Source organism: Impatiens glandulifera, chromosome 1 (assembly GCF_907164915.1).
Source record: "Impatiens glandulifera chromosome 1, dImpGla2.1, whole genome shotgun sequence".
Classification (NCBI taxonomy): Eukaryota; Viridiplantae; Streptophyta; class Magnoliopsida; order Ericales; family Balsaminaceae; genus Impatiens; species Impatiens glandulifera.
Window position 1 is genome coordinate 83,657,242 of NC_061862.1, and position 21,141 is coordinate 83,678,382.

Consider the following 21,141-nt stretch of genomic DNA (forward strand, 5'->3'; position numbering starts at 1 on the left):
CTATGTGGAAGACAGGTGTGGTCTCGTTACATCTTACTTCAAAGAAACAAGTAAACACAGATAGCAACCTTGGTACAGCTCTAAGATACATGAAAATAGTGTATTTAATCTCAACGTGTTGAAGTTGGAGAAGCACAATAATTGCTAGAAACTACACAGAGAGATGTGTGTTATATTCCTGATGTCACAGTCAATTCATGACATTTATGCTAGTAGCAGGTCCATAAGTGACCTCCATAGCTCCCCTTGTTGTGACTGAAATAATCGGAGTTTCTTCATTTTACCTTGTTACATTTATTTTGCTATATCCCCTAGCTTTTAAAAACTAGTGTAAGTAAATGATAAGAACTAATTGCCCAATAAATTTTGATTAAGGCGGGATAGTTTTCTCTAATTTTAAGCACAAATTTTGTAAGCGATGGTGTGAGACATCAATTTTCCTTGCTTTCTAACCTGGAATCCCATAGAGACTATATCTTTCTCAGGTGCATCTGCCACAGACCTAAAGGGAAATGATATGTGAGGTTAGATGAGAACAAGAGATGGAACAACTAAAAGAAAAGGAAAGAAAGATATCCAATATAAAGATAAAACAGACCTTAGCATTTCAAGAATTGCAGGCCAGCTATAGTACAACTTGTCTCCATGTCTCTGAAAAGGAAAAATGTAGTTAACACCTGATTGCAACAAGGGAGAAAACATGAAATTCCAGTGGATGTGTAAGGATCACCTCTATAACATGGAGAAGAATCTTCAGAGTTCCAGCTCGGACATCAATATTTAGAGCTGAGCAATATAGAACTCTTAAAGGAGAGATTATAGCACATTCTAACGAGCCCGAATCTGTAAGTGAAACATCTATCTGGATATATATAAATATACATATATAGAGGGAGGGAGGAGGGAGGGAGACAAAGAGGTGAGTGTGTGAGAAGGAGAGAGATGCTATTTGTCTTTTAATAAAAGGGAAGATTGAAATAAAAAGTTCTCACAACTTTAACATGTTGTTTGGATGCTGCAATGTCCTGAAATTGCTCTGAACCCAAAACGCTACAAATTGACCGGTCTAATGCTTCAAGAGCTATATTCCGTATGTACTGAAAAGAACTATCAGCGAGCTGTAGGAGGAGTTGTGATGTCAAATGGATGGAAGGCTAGAAAAATCACATAACTTATGAAACCTATAATTAATATCACCTCCAGGAAATGACTGACAACTAGATCCCATATTGGCTCCACCCCTGAGATAAAGTACAAGTAGATAATAATTGATTATCACTACAGTTGTTGCACAATGAACATCATGTTTCTTGTAGGCCAAAGGTTCATCATTGAAATGCACAATCCTACCAATTTAGAAATATTTCCATGTATGTAAAATCTTCCAAGGCTGGTTTGCTTACTAGATGGGAAATGGATTGTGAAGCTAAGGAGAGTAATAGAGATTAGGCTAAGATTTAAAATAATAAATTCAGGAATGACGTCACTTTTATCATTATGAGGTAACATGGTATCACTATTTGATTTTCTCCTCAGGACTGCTCCAACATCCGCTGTTAACTACCATTGTCCACTGCGGGCTTGCATTAAATTGAAGGGAACCACTATTTCTTGGATTGGTAAAAGCGTTGAGCCCATTTCCAGCCTTCTCTGACCATACTTCAATGTATTTGTTTCACTCTAAATTAGTGGTCAGGGCACATGACAAGGTAATCAGAAATGGAGAGGCAGAGTAGGTTTCGGAGCACCAGGTTCTTCTTGATACTTGTTTATGTGTGTGTAGTCCCATTTAGAACATAACTACAACCTAACCTATTTCAAGATTTGAGTTGACATCCTTTTCCATATAAAATATGATTTATACAACTAGGACTTTTTTATGTACTTTGTTAAATGGTTATAGAGTAAAAAATGCATGATATGTAATTTTTGGTTAAAACCAGGAAAAAATAAAATAAGTTTTGATAATACAAAACAACACTAACATCATGGAAAACACCACTTACTGTGTAAATTATTGACAATGATGGATAGGATTCTGTCAGTGGAAAAACTGATATTTCCAATTTTTTGACTTGAGATCTGCCCAAAATTACTCTGGATTACTAGTTTGCTCTTATCAGACAACTGACAAAGTGCAGAAAGAAGGGCTTTCACAGCAGATATATTCATCAATGCTGAGCTCTCAAACAGCTTCATTCATAAGAGAAATCAAGGATTAGAATATTAAGTATAGCTAGAATACACACAAGAGATGTTTATGGAAATTACCTGAGAGTTCAAAGAGGAAAGGATGTTAAAGTCACTGTATTGACCAGATGACTCTCTTGGGAGCTTTTGAGCAGACATTGATGCTTCCTATGGGCAAATACACAAGGTTTTCAATACAACCAGCAGATTATAGCACACATTTACAAAAAAAACTAACCAAGATAATGTAAGGAATTTCAGTATATGAACTTGAGGAAGCCCACGAGTAGATAGGCTTATATCCATGTTGGTAGGTCAATTTATTTATTTATTATATACAAAGCATGCCATTTGTTTTGTAGTAAGAACAGTTGATCCAATTCATGCATAATCCACTGAAGAATACATAGAGGCAGTTTATGGAACTTTGAGATACCTCAAATTCACACTTGGAAAATAAATAATTTTCAGAAAATATGATGAAAGGGGATGGAAATCTACACAAATACAAATCATACCAGCAACTTAGAGGACAAGAGGTCTATATATGCCTATTTTTTTTAAAGGTCAACTTTTCATTAAAAAGAAAGTGCAAGATGCGTTTAATGAATTACAGATGGAATGGAGAAGAAAAACAAAAACAAAAGAACAGAAGGAGAAAAATAAGGCTGAATGCCAATAAGATCAAATGCCTATTACTCTTATGTGTAAAGAAATCTAATAACTTGGAGCAGCAAGTAATGGTTTCAAGAAGCAGTGAAATCTCTAGCACTCGGCAGCAAGGGGATCTCTTCAACTCAGGTGCTATGTGACAACATGGTTAAAATTTTGGTTCATCATGAGTGGACCAAGCATGTGGAAGTGTGGAGAAAACTGAAAGCAGGAAGATCTCAATCTCCTACATACCCACTGCGGGACAATGCAGGCGTCATGACCAAAATACTCGGTAGGACATGGTTTGAAGAACTGAGTTGCAAGGTAAGCATGTATTATCTATATAACCCAACTTGAGGGAGAACGTAGAAGAAAATCTAGATTAATTAGGATAATTCGAGAATTATTTGGGTAGATAAATGTTTAGGATATATAATAGTTATCTATGAATAATTATCCTAAAACAATAATTCATATTAATATCTCTACCCAATTGCATGTATATTATGCATTTAAAGGGCATGACCCAGAGAATAAAATCACTACAATTTATTCTCTCTTACTTCACGCAGGAGCTAACATACTCTCTGGTTCTCATGGGCTTCTTTCACCACAGATATGCGACATTGCATATATGTGGAATAATGATGTTACATTCTTTCAAAAAGTAATTATTTCATTCCTTAATATTGACCAAGTCCTTAAAGAAAGGTAATTTAATCAGTACACATGAATCTAAAAGGCAGTTGAATGAATTCTGTGAAATCCTCATGACTACAAACTAGACAAGAAAAAGAATATTGTGGAACGTAATTTACCTGAGTCATTGCATGTGGAGAATTTATTGCTCGGTCTAAAGCTGCTAGAGTCTCCAAGACCTGCATGATTCTGAACATCAATGGTAGACTGAATAATTTTGCATAACATGAAAATGACCTTTACGTACCAATACCCACGATGGACCTAATACATTATGCAATCGATGTGCTACATTGAAGAGAGTTCTCAGAGCCTAGGTTTACAAAAATAAATGTAAAAATAGCTTACGGGATCGATGTATATCATAAAGTTAACATGACAAGTTGAGAAGAAGTTATAGAGTATTCAAAGTGCTCACCTGCACATTTTTTGGAGTAAGAACAATGTTGTCTCTTTGATCAACTAATATTTCAGAACGTTTTGACCCAGGAGTAAATGGAACACTACAAATATATTAGAATTAGTAAATGCCTCAATCTTCATGCACTTGAATGATTGAGAACTTCAAAGAAGCTTGAATCTAACTCTTGTTTCAGAATAGTATCATTTATGATCGGATATGAACTTACAGTTTCCTGGATGTGAACATGCAGATAGACTTCTCAAATATATATTAAAGAAGAAATCTCCATACCCATTCATCTAAATTGGATATTCATAGCCACATCAAATCAAAATATACTTTCTTGGATATAACCATGGAGCTTAGACTTCCCAAATATATTTTAAAGAATAAACCTCCTTACCCATTCATCTAAAGTGGATATATCATAGCCACATCAAATCAACAAGTATGAAACAGGGAGAGCCTTTCAGAATCTAAATATGAAATCACAACATGTAATGGAATACAAAATGGACTATACCATTCAAAACCAGTCTTTTTTCATATAGATTCCCACTCATCCCATTATGTCTCATCACCCAACAATGCAGTACTGCGCACTAAAGGTGCAAGACAAATACTTACATTAAGTGTACATTAAATATGTGGATATTTTTTTAGAGAAAGTATTGCATGAAATAAGAAGAAATGTCAAGAATAAGCCAGATCCAAGCTATTGAGAGCCCTGACATCTCTAGTCTTAAACTGCTAATATTAAAGTCAACCAACACCACCAAAAAAAAGAAAACTCGTTAAATAGAATAAATACTTTGTAAGTTATTCAACATATGTACCTTTTCTTTTCAGGTTCAAAAGGAATGTTGATCGTAAATTTGCAAAGGGACGCAAGGAAAGAGTTCAAAGGTTCTACTGCATGGAGGACCCCACATGCCTGTGGATGTGGCACAGTTTCAGAATGTTTTGAATGCAGATGCCAGCAAGTAATTCAAAGGAACGCAAATAATAGCTAATTAATCAATCCAAAGTTATAAATCATAGTAAAAGAAAAGGATAAAAGGGATATTTATAAATACATGAACTTTTTCAAAACGTGCAAATATATACATGAACACCTAAGAATGCTAACATACCAACAAACTACTTTAATTGATGGGAAAATATGCCTCAGTATATTTTCCAATATTAATTTATGTTAATAATAAAACATAACAGCCAAGAGCCCCCTCACCTTAAACAAGGAGGGTTGCCTGTTAAGTTTTTATTTTATGTTTTAAAAACGAAAATTTCATTATGCACCATAGACGGATGAGTATTTTTGCACCAGTTTATTTTATTTTTTTGGAAAAGGGTCATCTTGTATTAAAAGGATTAAAAGGGTCATTTTGTCATCTTGTAACAATAACAAAGAAAACTGTGTTTGATTCCTATCAAATCAAAGCAGTCCCATCATGTGCAGAACTCCTCCTTTGAACGAGGCCAACGTGAGGAGAATGAAGCATTTGATCCTCTCATTTCTCACCTTCTTTCCTTTGAATGTTCTTCTAATCCACTCTTTCCAAATCGTCCACCAAAGGGTAAGGAGGGTAATCTTCCAATCTGGACTCATGTTTGATCCCGAGCACCATCGAGTTCATTGTGCCCAAAAATCTGCTACAGAACGAGGCATAACCCATTGAAAATTGAGGGTACTCATAAATAAGGACCTGAGGCGAGTCGGCAATTGAAGCAAAAACTGGTTGACCAGCTCCTCATTGTTTTCACACACGAGACATCTATTTTCTAAGGAAAAACCCTTCCATTTAAGCTTGTCAAGGGTAAGGACTTCCTCGTGTATGGTCTCCCAGGTGAAGGTGAAGAAAGAAATCTTTAGAAGGGGTTTTGGCGTTCCAAATATCCATCCAAGGGAACCAGTTAAAGTAGTCCACGAGTATATTTGTATGTTTAGGCATTCAAGTATATATTTGCACTTTTTGAAAAATTACATGTGATATATTATTCCCTTTTATCCAACATAAAAAACTTGGACAGAGAAAAGAGCGATCTTGAACAATAATTAATGGATAAAAACAAAATAAGGTCAAGATACAAAGCAGATGACAAAGATACTAAAGGGCAGCTAGAGTGTGATCCTTATTATATCAATCAGATCTGTGATTACCTGAGTGAAAGCCTGGTACCCTTTCAATATCTCCAAAATAATAGCTTCTCCTTGAGACCTTACAAAGTAAACCAGGTGAGAAACAGAAAAAACATGATTGAAATAAATCAGTTAGGGGTTTGACAAATATTTTTCTCTTAGCAGCAGAACTTACTTCGTTAGAATTAGAGACAATGCATCCAGAATTGTTAACCACACAGAGTCAACCATTGCCAGGCAGAGAATGGCAGTTTCACCCGTAGAACTCTTTGAAGTATCAGAATCAAATCGAGGGGATTCAAGCTGATACAGACACCCCAAAAAAGGGTAAAAAAAATAAAAAGATCAACTATGAGTTAGTTTACTAACTTAATACATGAACAGAAATATGAATATGGCAAGTGATTTTATATTAAGATGCATTCATATGATTTAGATTAATAGTAATAGACATCTTCTATATCCATTTATATCACATAAGCAGAAAGATATTGTCAATTATGTACATGTACTAATTGACTTCCTAATGTGATAATGAATTTATGATAACCGCTAGCCAATTGAATAATCAATGGTCACATAGCATAATTACCTCACCAATGTCCATTGCCTCATCAGTTAAAGTAGCCACTGTAAAAACAACACCCAACAGACCTTCCATGGCTAGTGTTACAGCATGGGCTTCACTGGCGACAAGAACGGTCGCATTTGAGACATCATTGTCCAAACTCCATTCAATACCTGAAGACATTCAAGTTCAAGTAGTTTAAACTTTCTAAACTTTTATGACTCACAAATGATTTAATATTGGTGCATGTTGGTTATGAGACATAATACGTGTAGAAAACAAAAAAGTTGTATTATTGTAAATGTTATTAACTGAAGATATTATCAAAATGAGAAAGAGAGACAGGTGACCAACAAATTGTCTATTTGAATATTGTATTATTATGATTTGTACAGGTTGCCTATAGTTTTGTACATAAATTAACATTTACAGAAAAGGAAATGAATTATATTACAAATCAAAAAAAAATCATTTGGTATCAAAATCATTTACCTTCCTCTAATCTATATTCATTTTCTTTCACCAATGGTGAGATATCTTTTTCCAGTACACAAGCACATCAACTACTTTTAATCTACTATATGTTGTCGCAATAAGGGTTTCTTTGCCGCTCCTTCAATGAACAACCTTCAAAAGGCTCCACGAACCAGCATCGCTGCCGCGGTCTGTCTCGCGTCCCTGTCACACCCTTTCTCTCATGATACCGTCCCGTTGCGTCTATTTCAGCACCAAAACAAATTCTCTAATAATCAAAATAAGCCTAGTCATTCAAATGAGGCTCATTTTCCCTAATGGGCCAGCATTACTTGCAGCTCCTTACGGGTGACAAACCCGAGGCCTATTTCGATACAAGCTCAAACTCTAAAGTAAACAAGAAAATCGGGTAATGGATATTGATTAAAAGACATTTGTTTTTTAAAAGGTCAAATTTTCATTAAGAAGAACGTAAGTTTTGTTCAAACGTTGCAGAAAAATGGGGAAGGGGAGAACAAAAAAAATACAAATGGAATAAGTTTAAATTACAATAAGATCGAAAAAATTTCATCTCGAACGCGTGCAACATGAATCCTTTGAGACAATCGAATCCATAACTTTTCCCGTCGGAAGACTTTTATTTCTTTCTTTCTAAAACGTCCACCACATGATGAGAAGGATTGGTTTCTAGTCGTATGCCATCGCATCGCCGCCATTCGCTCACCGAAGAGGATAGACTTGTCAGCTTAGTGGAGACCCTTATGCAAGTTACAATTTAAACGGAGTCTGATGATAGTTTTATTCTGTTTGGCTCCCCAGATTTTAAGACTAGTGCTATCTACCATGCGACCATCCAAGGTGGCGCCAACTCGGTTCCCTTGGAAGGAAGTGTGGAAATCCAAAATCCCTTATAGGATCTCATTTTTTGCGTGGGAAGCAATTCATGAGGGAGTTTTAACTACCGTCAAACTAATAAAAAGGGGATGCATTTGGTCAGTAGGTGTTGTCTCTATAAGAAGAACGAGAAAACTATCGACCACATTCTTCTCCATTGCGACCTTGTCAGATAGTTGTCAATAGCGTATAGCGCTAAATAGCGCCAAAGCTGCTCATGACTATAGCGTAAAGTAAAAAACATGTAAATATCAAAAATAAAAAACATCACAAAAATAAAAGTTCAAAACATAAAAACCATCAATTATTAAACTAGAAAAAGTTCAAAACATAATCTAAAATTCATTGTCATCATTTTCTTCATCAAGATCGAGATCATCTTCTTCATTTGAAATTGCATAATGCTCGGCATCATTCTCTTCTTCACTTTTTTCATCGAAATCAACTTCATCTAAAAGATCAAATGTGTTAGATGTTCCTATTGGTCTTTTCCCCCTTGACTTAGATGTAATTGCTTTCGAGCTTCTTAAAGGTGTAGATGAAGAGAAAAGAAGAGAAGAAAATGATCGATAAGAAAAGGCTAGAGAAAAGTAATAAGAGAAGAAATGTAGAATTAAGATTAAAAGAAAGAAGAGAAAAGAATTGGAAAAGACTAGGGAGAAAAAAAGTAATAAGAGAATAAAAGAAGGAAAAAGAAGCGTGCAAAGAAGAGGAAGAGTTAAAAAAAAATTGAAATTTAAATAAATGAAAAAATTTTGGGGAGATGAAAAGTCAAATAATTAATATTAATTTTTTTTTTTTAAAAGCGTTGCTATGAGGGCAATAGTTTTTGGCGCTATATGAGCTATAGCGACAAAAGCGAGGCTATTTGAAAGTGTGTAGCATATAGCCCCTTATAACTACAAGTGGGCGCTACGCTATTCGGTATAGCAAGCGCTACGGGCGATATCTACATGTGGGTCCTTTTGCAAAACATTCTCAACTTTCAGTGGGAGGTGCCGCTTACCGTCGCTGACTTTTGGGAAAAATGAATAAAGTGGAGAGAAAACAATTACTTCAAAATGATTGGAAGCCTATACCCCTCATAATGTGGTGGACAATTTGGAAAGAAAATAATAGAAGAACATACCAAGAGATATGTTTTTGAGCTGAAAGAATAAAAAGCTTTATGCTCCACGCGTTTGCTTCTATTCGTAAAAGAGAATTTTGTACGGGTTGAGAATTTTTTTATCTTATTGGCATTTAGTCTTATTTTTCTCCTTCTGTTCTTTTGTTTTTGTTTCTCTTCTCCCTCCCATCTGTAATTCACTAAATGCATATTGCGTTTTACTTTCAATGAAAAGTTGACCTATTTTAAAAAAAGAAATTAGTTATTAAATGAATTAGTTGAATACTTTTGTTAGAGTGTCTCTCTCATCCCCATTGTATTCACCTTAAAGTTAGGATTCTATCTTCCCCTATTAATTCCTTACTTCTCATCTTAATATAATTCTCTTTAATTCGATCTATCATTTTTTCAATTATACTCCTCGATTCAAGATTTATACATAGTTCTAATTCAAGGTATATCACCTACGTTCCATCAAGGCTTCAAGTAGCTGACTTATTAAGGCACTTCCGCAAACTAATTTTGAGGGATTAGAAGGCAAGTTGGGCTTATACAATATGTACAACCCAACTTAAGTACATAAATATGAAAGAGTCAACTGCATATTTAAGATGATTGAAGATACTGGACAGATTGATTATATGGCACAAATCAAGGATCTGACTGATTTTATTTCCTTGTGTAAATAATAGTACAATCTATATTACAAGAATTATCTGTATAAATTGATAGCTAATGTATATGGTGTAATACGAGCAACTACAGACTTAGTCTGCTTTCATCTCTCTCTAGGCTAAATACTATAATGTACAATACAAACTTAAAGTGTCACCAGGATATAAAGGTCGTTTACAGTTTTGAATATGCATAACATTAAAAATATGGCTAAGAAATTATTGACTTATTAAATGGTAGATTAGCAATATGGGGAAATAAGATGAAGTAGGAGACTAAAAGTCTTGATCATAGAAAACGACGAAGCCACAGTTTTTAGGGGGGCTATGCAAGCAAAGAGTTACTTTAGTAATAGTTCATGACAAGGTTAAATTTCCTACCCACATAAAACAGGTGCAAGGGCTTAGAATATAGTTAGCCAACAAAGATCGGTTAGTAAATTAACTTATTTGATTATGTAAGGAGAAAACATCTGCACTTTTAACTGCTACAACCTAATGTAGCAAAACTGGAATCTGAAATTTAAGCAGAGATAATGAAGAACATAAATGAATAATTGAACCGTCAAAGTAGACAAATGCAACAATCAAAAAGGAGTATAAACCCATAATGGTGAGAAATGCAGTGTGCTTAATATTTCTTTTAATGCTGACAATAGTGGTGATATAAGAACACTTGCAAAGTTGTAAATATAAGGCTGTTAGGGATTACCCTTAGCTTTGCTGCTAAACATTCCAGCAACAGCTGCGAGGCTCTCTTCACATGTGTCTTGAAACTGAGATCACAAAGTAAATGATCAACTAAAGGTGTAAAAAAGACGTGCCACGTTGATTATTAAACATCCAATAATACATAAATCAACTAAGTTCATGGAATGGACACATTGTTTATCAAACAACACAAATAAGAACATGTTATATTTTATTTGTCCTATTTCTTGACTCCTTATCACTTTGTTCATTAGATCATGAAAAGGTTGGATATAACAATATCATACACTGCAGACATCATGCATAGGAAGTAAATAAAACATTTAATTTCTTAGGGAACATTAAATAGTATCAGGTATAAAAGTAACACTTCAACACTAATCCCTTGAGAAAGTCTCTAAGTCGAGATTATGCGAAGTTTCCAAAATATTGTATATATGAAGAGAACATTTTCCCCTCGAATTGTAGATGATGTTTAAAAGAATATCTTGACAAAACTATTGTTGAAATATCAAGCTTGACTTCATTACAGACAACATCTTTGTCTTTTCTTTCCAAAAGACATTAATTCCAAGTTGTTGGAGTTGTGTCATCCCAATAAAATATTCATTGTTGCTTATCTTGGAAGTTGTTCTTAATATTTAGTTTCTTTCTCTAATGTCTTTAAATTGGCCTCCCTAATAGTTTATCGATCCAATATGTGAAGAAATCTTCTTCCTCTTTAAATGTCTACATGGTATCAGAGTTGTACTCTTTCAGAAAGTCTTCAACTCCCTCCGCCAATGATCGGTGTAGTCATTGACGAAGGGCGTCAAAACTCTTTTCTTATGCGGAGATAGAACAAAGGTTGCTGTGTGTTGTTGCATCCGGCTTGTATTTTGCCTTTGGGCCTATCTGATTATTTGGTTTTTATTTTCTAAAAGAAATCAAAAACAAATATAAAAAACTAGTGTTATCTACCATGCGACCATCCAAGGGGCGCCATCTCGGTTCCCTTGGAAGTAAGTGTGGAAATCCAAAATCCCTTCTAGGATTTCTTTTTTTGCATGGGAAGCAATTCATGCGGAGTTTTAACTACCGTCAAACTAAAAAAAAGGGGGGGGGATGCATTTGGTTAGTAGGTGTTGTCTCTGTAAGAAGAACGAGGAAACTATCGACCACATTCTTCTCCATTGCAACTTGCTAGAGACATGTGGGTCCTTCTGCAAAACATTCTCAACTTTCAGTGGGAGGTGTCGCTTACCGTCGCTGACTTCTAGGAAAAATGGATAAGGTGGGGAGTAAACAATAACATCAGTGATGATTGGAAGCCTATACCCCTCCTCATAATGTAATAGAAGAGAATTCCAAGAGAAAATTTGGAGTTGAAAAAATCAAAAGCTTTATGCTCCACGCGTTCGCTTCTATTCGAAAAAGGGGATTTTGTACGGGATGGGAATTTTTTTGATCTTATTGGCATTTAGTCTTATTCTTCTCCTTCTGTTCTTTTGTTTTTTGTTTCTCTTCTCCCTCCCATCTGTAATTCACTAAACGCATCTTGCGTTTTACTTTCAATGAAAAGTTGACCTTTTTTAAAACAAAAAAAAAACACTTCCTACTTCCAAGGGTTGATAAGTCGACAAGTCCATGATATTAGAAATTAGTTACATAAAGATACGGAACTAATCGGCGTAGCATGCACAAGTGAACAGAAAGGAACAAATGTGTGCAGCAAAGAGGCAACGAGACGTGAAAACAAATGGAATTTAAACTTAACCACAAATACACCAGATGAGAACCACATTGCATTTTTCATAGTCACGTTTTGGACTGATCATTACTGTTGCTGCCATCTGGGCATCCTTAGACTTGATTATGAAATCAAGTTTAGAAACATCAGTGTGTCAATAATCAACTGCCCAAGAAACAGCTCATGGATTGCTTATGACTAAACCTGATTATAAATTACTGATATTTGGAGCCAGTTTCCATTAGATCGTTATGTTCTAAAGGATAAATAACTTTGAACCAGAAGTACTAATTCTTATATCCAATAATCACATTTAAAATCTGTTTGCCAAATATTCCTATGTATGATTATTACAATTTCTATGTCAACTATGGATCATCCAAACACCAAACAAATTTTATATATAATAAATTATAGAATAGTCAAGTATTCATAATCAATTATATGATATTTCGGCATAGTTCTAAGTTCTAACTGGCCCTTCTTATTATATGCTCTCTCTATGCTAAATATAAGTCTTATCTAGATAGATAATAACTTTACCTGTACGCTGGCAACAATCCGTGCAAGAGCTTTTACCATGTTTTCTACTATATTTGAGTTCTTTGGTTGCCTAGCAGAACATCAAAAAACAGGACAATTATTTAATAAATATAAAGAAGATTAAGATTATGAGAAATGCAAATAAGATTTGCACATACAGTATAAATTCATAACTCTTTTTGCTTCTTTTCTTTGAGGAAGAAATGCAGCAAACACTAAAGTGTTTTTAAGTAAGTTCAGCTATTTTAGATTGGCATAAAGGATGATAAATAATTACAGCCCAAATTTTTCTGAGCTTCTAGTGATTACAACTGGAGAAAGTCTAAACCAAAATTTATTCTGCAATGTTAATATCACTACTGAAACAGATGACAATAACTGAAAGAGGATAGCTTGAGAAAAGAGGTCAAAAGAGAAAGAAGTTAAATAAATGAGATCTAAAAAGCACAGCACATAAAACATTGACAACAAAAACAAATCAAGCTTAGAAAGCATGTACTCTTACACATTAGATGGTTAACAATATATATCCATGTCTTGCTGATGTCAAAAAATGATCATGCGAGCGATTTAGATTAAAACATAAGAATTAGCTTAGTGACGAGAGCAAAGTGATATCATTGGTGATTGAGGAAAAAGTATATTGTGTTATTCTTCATCAAGGGTTTGTATAAATACAAGTTACATCTCTTGAGGATAGAATCAAATCCCTACAAACTAGGATTTGTAGTTGAGGATAAATACAAGTAATTAGGGATAAATATTAAGATTATATTTTTTCTCCTATTTTTTGGAATTAAAGGAGAACTAGCATGACACCCCACAGCCATGGCCCCCGCTTAAACTCAAAGCACTTCTAAATGGAATCGAACCCGTGCCCTTTTGGTCTCTTAAGCCGACTCTTACTACTGTGCTACCTTGGTGGGTTATATTTTCTTCCCCTTGAAATAATTAATTACTAATATGATAATTATCATAAATAACAACTAATCTAGGATATTAATAAGGCATTATCTACACTCCTCGCAAGTTGGATTGTACATATAGTATAATCCCAACTTGGCAGCAAGGCTTGGTGAGAACATCAGGATATTGATTGTTGGTTGACATAGAGAATACTTTTATCTCTCCATCTTCATTTTTTTTAGAAATGAAATGTCTGTCTATGTCAACATTTTCATTTTCAGACTCGTCAACATGAACTAGACTTCCTACCATACTCATAGCATACGGATTATCACATAGAACTTGAACTGGTATTTCTCCAGTAACACTTCATTTAACAGTTTCTTCAAATATTATCCTTCACAAACTCCAAGTGCTAAAGATCCCAATTCTGTGATTCAGCAGAACTTCTAGAGAAAACAACTCATTTCATACCTCTCCAACTAACTAGGTTTCCCATAATGAATAATAGGCAAAATGGATCTACAGTACATGTTTTAAAAAAAGTGAGATTCTTTTTCATTATTTTTAGAAAAATGTCAACTTTTATTAAAAAGAGCGTAAGATTAGATTCTTTTTCATTATTGGTCCAAGGTAAAGGCAAAAGTCACACTTGTACTTTTTTGTTATATGCCCATTTTTGAACTAACAAAACATCTTTCAACACAAGATTATTTGTAATTGTAGCCTTTGTTGTACTTGTACCTTTTCCCAATACTAGAACTATATATCCGCTAGCTATTCTTACAAAGGTTTTAACCTTTGTGTCACAAACATTGTCTAAAATTTTAGAATTAGTAGTCATGTGGTCTGAAGCTCCTCAACAAGCACATAGGTTATCTTGTTGAGTATATAAAGTTGAGGTGTTGTACCCTGATGGGCCATGAAATCAGTATGAGAACTATTTAAGCCTACATCACCATCAAATAACTTGTGTAGAGTGGTCATTTGTGCTTTGCAAAAGCCACCCACTCTTCCATAGTAACAACAATATTACCCTTCCACTTTGGTTTCAAATCAATTGGCTTTCCATGTATATTTCAGCATTTTTCCTTAGTATGACTTGTTTGTCTACTGTGATTACACCAAGGTTTGTTTCCTTCCGTGACTTATTGAGTCACAAGTGGCACACATTCAAGCATCAGTTCCACTACTCCAAGCATCACCTTTTTCTACTCTGGACATCGTAGAATTCTTCTTTAAGATTAGGAAGTAATTTGTTACCACTCCTTAACTTCATATAGTTCCTTATTTAGTCAATGAAGAAACTTGAATATTCTCTTATGCTCTATTTTCTATTTGTACAAAGCAGGGCACTTACATGGCTTGTTGTTAACCAGATCTAGTTCCTACCAATACTATTCAAATAGGAGAAGCATTGGATGAAAGATAGCTTCTCTTGTCAAGATCGTGAATGACAGCCTCCATTTGGAAGAGTTCACCAGTGTCGGAGTAGGTTTACTTGACAACACTTCAGACTTCTTATGATGTTCCATAGAGGAGATAGTTTTCTCATATTTCAATAGTCGTTGAGTTGATCAACCAAGACATGATCATGTGATTATCGATTTTCCTTTGTAAGATACATCTTACTTTGCTAGAATGATGATCTCCTATGTGAGATAGTCTACTTTTCCATTGTCGGATACAAACATGAGCATTGATTGGGACCATTGAAGACAGTTTGCCTCCTTCAACTTGTAGCATGAAGGTGACTCAAATGTGGGTTTGAAGATTGTGTAGTTAGGTTGAATGATGAAACTTCAGATAATGAAGTTTGAAAAGTTGCTCTCGTAACAGTGATGATGAGTCTTTAGTTTCAAGCGAAGACCTACACGGAAAATCAGCGATGGGGGATGGTTTGGACAAATGGGTCTAATACCCCATTTCCCATTTTTCAGAGCCAAAAAAGATTAGTAGAGGGACGGAAAGAAGATAAATAATCATTTCAACACAAATGTAGAAAAATAATGCATAGATCATCAATCTCTCATAGCCATAAACTTCAGATTCATACTGAATAAACAATTCTTAACATGCCAAGCAGTCAATTAAAGGTCTTAATGAGACAAAGTCATCAGAATGAGAAAAAATAAATGTGAAATTGAGCATCTACAGATAAAGATGATCTAGAAGCTCTAAACTTACAAGTCAAATATTTGGAATAGTATCCTCAAAGTGCGTGCCTCAACACAGAATCCCTGTCATTCATAGTTACAGATTAAAAGTTTGGCGTCCCTCAACCAGAATTTGTAAAGGGAATCAGTGACTCTTTGTGACATATTGACAGAAAAAAAACTACTATCTTCCAAAAATAATGAGTGGATTTACCCGTAAGACTTCAAGAACAAGAATGCGATGCCATAGTGGCAAATCAAGAGAAATAGCCTTCACTAGCATGCTAAGGAACACCTGCAGGTATGGACCAGTAACTTCACATCTAAAATTTCAGTATGGAAAATAAGGATATCACTGGAAATATGATTCACTTTAGTTAGCCAAGGTCAACAACATATGTTAAAAAAGGGTAAAAAAAACATAGATACACCACATATTATCCCAAAAGAAATGTCATTTGCATGCCCAGTTATTAAGATTAAGATCACTACAAGAAGGTTTCTCTTTTGTATATCTTCCTATCCCATCTTAGCAATACTACTCTTGCCAAAAGAAAGTATTTCATAAATTGATTTGATACAATTAGATAAAGTTACAATAGAAGAAAGAAACCTTCATTAGAAATAGAAAAAATAAAGCAATTTGCATTTTGTTTTTGCAAGGAAGACTTTGGCAACTGGTGACAGATCCTCCTTTTCTTCTGAAAATAAAAGGAAAGAGAAGGATCTTGGGATGAAGATAAGGATGACGTCAAGTCATTGTTCCCTAGGCGACACACGTGCTACAATGGAGATTCCCTCGAGTTTGGTCCCTCATCGATTTCCATCACCAGTTAGGACTTCCCTTCCCGTCACTCCAAGGAAAGTTATCTTTTACTGATTATTCTGAGCATCCAGCTTTGTTGTGAACCTTGAGACTAGGTTTTGTATGAGTTGGGTTGTGCTTTCTTCTTTGCCACCTGCAAACTCTTCAATCAGGGCCTTGTTTCCTTCCCAACTTTGGTGAATAGTTTTGTATTAACCCTCCCAACCCTTTTCGCTTTGTATTTGGAGTTTCACAGTTCCACGACTATGGTACCCGCAAAAGAAAAATTGTCAAGCTAAGGTTTCAATCTCTAGTACAGAATCCTTCTTAAGGATGAGCGAAGGTGACTCAAATTATAAGGAGACAGGTATTGTCATTCCAATTGAGGATCTTAGTGAGCCTTTTGATCACAAGGACAGTAAGAGAGATGAGTAGGCGAGTACAAATTCATCTAGAAAAGTTGACGACTAACTTGTGAGTTATGTCTTATATCACTATTTCAATTATATTTCCTAAAGAAAGAATCACCTGTGAAAAGGACCATCTTGAACGAGCCAAATGTATAGCTACCTAACCAAGGGACATAGAGCACTAAAGGCGATGAAATACTACTAGTGATATTGAGAAAGATGATCAAGATAGGATGATGGATGCTAGCAAGAGGAGCTTGGAATTGTAAGAGGAAATAATTGTTGATAACGAAGATGTATCTCAAATTTGTAAAGGTTTGGAGATGTGGTTATTTTCTCATAGTTAAATTTTGACTATAAGAATAGTGAGAGAAATAACTTTGATAACATTTTCAAGACAGTCTTAAATAAATACTACAAGAAAAATTCCGTAGTAGATTCACAATTGAAGTCTACTTCAAAATATTTAGAGATAAATAGTAGAAAAATGTTAAGAATAAAATCATGTTTATATTTGGATTATAAATTTAGCATTCGATCTAATTAAAGACATTAAAACCTTTATAAGGGTATAGTACTAAGCAACAAGTTGTTGAAAACAGCTATTGCTCATGTCCACACTTTTATACATAGTATAATAATGTCCAACATTGAGAATATAAGTTCCTAAATTGTCCAACGGAATCAAATAATGAATGGTATTGTTGACACATTACTAGAATTAAGGAAGGGGAATACCATTATATTTTAATATGGAAGGATAATTATCTAATTAATAATTGTCTATAAATTAATAGATAACTATCCTTAAATATTCTTTAGTACCTTGATTCTAGGATATAATCACTACCTAAAATACCTTGATTCTATAATCTCTGTCTAACATATCTATTATTTCTGAGATAGTGTATATTGCAATTATTGTGTATAAAGGGTATTACCCTCACAAAAACGTTAACACATTTTTTACTCATAATTTCCACACATATAATTTAGTGTTCGGAAGGAAAATTGCGTTGTTGAAAGTAATTTAACAAGTAGAAATTGGATAATACCTCACACTCAGTTACAAGAGATGGACAATAAAGCCTGATTATGTGGGCCACAGACCGCAAGACCAAGCGACGGAAATAAGGCTCTCCAGCTTCACCCTCGGGCTACATATGAAAAGATAAGGTCAATACAAAGAAACTTTCTTCTGATAATGGATGCTAATTTCTAGTAGATAAAGTTAGAACATCCCCAAGATTACCTCAGAATTAGTTCGAAGTGAAGTCATGAGAAGTGAACATATTTGGATACGCAATACCTGTTGAATCAGCAAGTTATCTTTATTGATGACATTCAAGATGACATTAGATTCAAACTCCATCATGTTAGTACTTTTAGAGAAATATTCCACTATGATATAAAAGATGTTATCTAAAGTAGAAACAACTCATTTCTATTATGACCTTTCACCAAAATAGTATTAGATTGGATTGCACAATTAGAAAATGGAATGTAGAAAAATCTTAGCCAGCTAATATGTTTTTGCACATTTACCTGTTCATAAGGAACCAAGATTCTGAACACCGATGCATAATTTGATAATATGAACCTGTAGTATCAATTGTAAACATAAATATATTAATGACATAAGGAAGCAAGGGGGCTGCGATTACCAAAAAGAAAATATAATAATCTTCAATGAAGTGTAACAAACCCTGCTTTGAATGATGGATGAGAAGCAAAAGAGAATTGAAGACGAGAGAATACCAGAAAGGCAGAAATATCATTCTTATTGCATAATTAAAAAAAAATAGATAACATAAGTCCACTATATTTAATAGAGTAATCCTAATTAGAACTGAAATACTAAATAATACTAATCTAATTCTATTTTAAGATAATAACAATATTTATCTATCTAATAATAAAGTGACACATTGTCCTCTTATGGGCTTAGGTCAAGCCTGCTTCCTAAACCCAAGCACATAACATGAAGCTACATTCCCTCCATGTTCACTTTCCCAAAAAAAATGATAAATAATTTATTTTATTTTTAATAAAGGGTAAACTATACATTAATGGGAAAATTGTTGTGAATGCGAGAAGCATTCAAAAGAAACAAAAAAAAACTGGAAAAGAAAAATGGAACACAATTACAGAAAATTAGATTCCAATAAGCTCAAAGAAGTCTCATCAGTTGCATATTCCTTTCTTCTTAATAGTTGCGAGAGTAAGAAGAATGAAGCCTATGAACTTAGCAATGTCATGTTTTTTCCTTTGAAAGATTCTACGATTTCTTTCTTTCCAAATAGACCACCACATAATTAGGACTGGCTTCCAACTTGAACCAATATTGTTTGGAGTATTCCGGTCATTCCATTTTTTACAACATTACCCCGCAATTAATGGCATCTCCCATTGAAGATTAAGGAGATTTTGGATAAGAGACCAAATTTCCTTTGCCATATGACAATCCAAGAGAAGATGGTTGACTGTCTCCTCGGAACTTTCACAAAGAACACATCTATTTGTCAATGGAATCCCTTAATCTTGAGTTTGTCTTGTGTAAGGATGCCACCGTAAATGACTTCCCATGCGAAGAACGTGATTCTCGGCGGTAACTTGATTTTCCCTAAGTTCTTCCAAGGGAAAGAAGATGGATTGATGTTGTTGAGGGAAGAGTAAATATGACCAACATCGAATTTTGGAGAGCCGATGAGATTTAAGGAGTCGTGGATCAACGGATCAATAGTAACTTCAGAGAGAAGACCTCTAAGTAAGTCAACTATCGGTCGTTGAGAGACGAGATGGAATCCTCCAAGTGTTTTCATCGCCGGATGAAGTGTATAAATCTGCAATCTTGATATCTTTTCGGATGGAAGCCCAGAAAAGGTCGTGAAAAGAGACTGCAAGCTTACCATTGGGGAGCCAGGAGTCGAGCCAAAAGTGGATCCTTCTTCCATTTCCCACTTTAAAATCGAGAAGAGGGTGAATGGTGGTCCAAGTCTTGACGATATATCCCCAAATACTATTGCCGATATATTTCCTTTCCGAAAAGGGCATCCACTCAGAATCGGAATCAGAAAATGAAAAATAATAGAAAGGCCTTGAATCATCTCAATACTAATAGATACAAAATATTTAATCAAAACGTGCTTTAAGCAGAGAAGCTAAGAGTCTTCATGTAATATCCACAATCAACTTCTTACATCAGCTAATGCGGGTTGTATAATATGAAATTATATCATGTTCTGTCATGGATGCATAAAGATTGCAATTGATGTATTCCAAGAAAGTGACCCACATAGTAGCTCAAGCTGCTTAAAAATGGTATTTCATGTGTCCTAATGCTGGTTAATACTTCTTTTATGGCCACATGAAAGAACATTAAGAATATGGAAAATTATTTGGATACTAAATGCTTTTTTCAAATAGACAGAGATCAAGGAAAACACTCCTTCCTGTAAAGAGTGTACAGCAGAAACAGAATAATGCCAAGGATCAGCAGTGTATATCCCATTTGAGATACTATAGGTGAAGCAACCAGACCATTACAAGGTCCACAACTGAAGTCCAGAAAGATCTAAGAAAGTGAAAGTAACCATAAACTCACACTAATAACAATCAATTACTATCTAAATTTCTCAATGTGGGATGCTAAACTTTTTGAAGCTAAGAAGACCTCGTCCAAATCCATTGTATAACCAGCCTCCACTTAAGTTAGGATTAAAAAGATACCCACATAGCACTTTATCTCCACAATATCTAGAAGGTTGCTATTGTGACACTTCCCATAGCATCCAAGAAGTAGCCTTTCTCACAGGCCGAGCAATTTGATCTCTTGTATGTTTACTGGAACCATTTTCCCAGTATTAGGAATTAGGAGATGGAGGCTTTTCTTCTGAGCATCTAGGAGAGAGAGAGAGAGAGAGAGAGAGAGGAGACATGTGGGGCTGTGAAAATAAGGAAGTGGAAAAAGAAAGAAGAAAGTGGAGAGATAGAGAGATTAACTGTAGCATGAAAAGAGTAGGCAGTAGATATAGAGTAGATTGAGAAAAGAAAAGGAACAGCTACACATGGAAATAG

At 34.7% G+C, this 21,141-nt stretch overlaps 1 protein-coding gene across 2 annotated transcripts in view; it reads right to left on the reverse strand.

Moving 5' to 3' along the window:
* LOC124919130 (protein MON2 homolog) overlaps positions 1 to 21,141 on the reverse strand; it is a 43,597-nt gene that overhangs the window by 15,735 nt on the left and 6,721 nt on the right. The window contains exons 8-28 of one of the 2 annotated variants that reach the window (XM_047459295.1): positions 18,610 to 18,664; positions 18,317 to 18,373; positions 18,120 to 18,221; positions 16,064 to 16,144; positions 15,881 to 15,933; positions 12,788 to 12,857; positions 10,517 to 10,580; positions 6,679 to 6,827; positions 6,262 to 6,389; positions 6,108 to 6,165; positions 4,783 to 4,880; positions 3,962 to 4,046; positions 3,791 to 3,856; positions 3,663 to 3,722; positions 2,272 to 2,358; positions 2,007 to 2,193; positions 1,198 to 1,241; positions 996 to 1,118; positions 731 to 862; positions 599 to 651; positions 454 to 502 (exon numbers count right to left, since the gene is read on the reverse strand). In XM_047459295.1, coding sequence (XP_047315251.1) covers positions 454 to 502; positions 599 to 651; positions 731 to 862; positions 996 to 1,118; positions 1,198 to 1,241; positions 2,007 to 2,193; positions 2,272 to 2,358; positions 3,663 to 3,722; positions 3,791 to 3,856; positions 3,962 to 4,046; positions 4,783 to 4,880; positions 6,108 to 6,165; positions 6,262 to 6,389; positions 6,679 to 6,827; positions 10,517 to 10,580; positions 12,788 to 12,857; positions 15,881 to 15,933; positions 16,064 to 16,144; positions 18,120 to 18,221; positions 18,317 to 18,373; positions 18,610 to 18,664 — 1,801 coding nt within the window. Of the gene's footprint in view, positions 1 to 453; positions 503 to 598; positions 652 to 730; positions 863 to 992; positions 1,119 to 1,197; positions 1,242 to 2,006; positions 2,194 to 2,271; positions 2,359 to 3,662; positions 3,723 to 3,790; positions 3,857 to 3,961; positions 4,047 to 4,782; positions 4,881 to 6,107; positions 6,166 to 6,261; positions 6,390 to 6,678; positions 6,828 to 10,516; positions 10,581 to 12,787; positions 12,858 to 15,880; positions 15,934 to 16,063; positions 16,145 to 18,119; positions 18,222 to 18,316; positions 18,374 to 18,609; positions 18,665 to 21,141 lie in introns of both variants that reach the window. The other variant, XM_047459293.1, reaches the window with a different exon arrangement.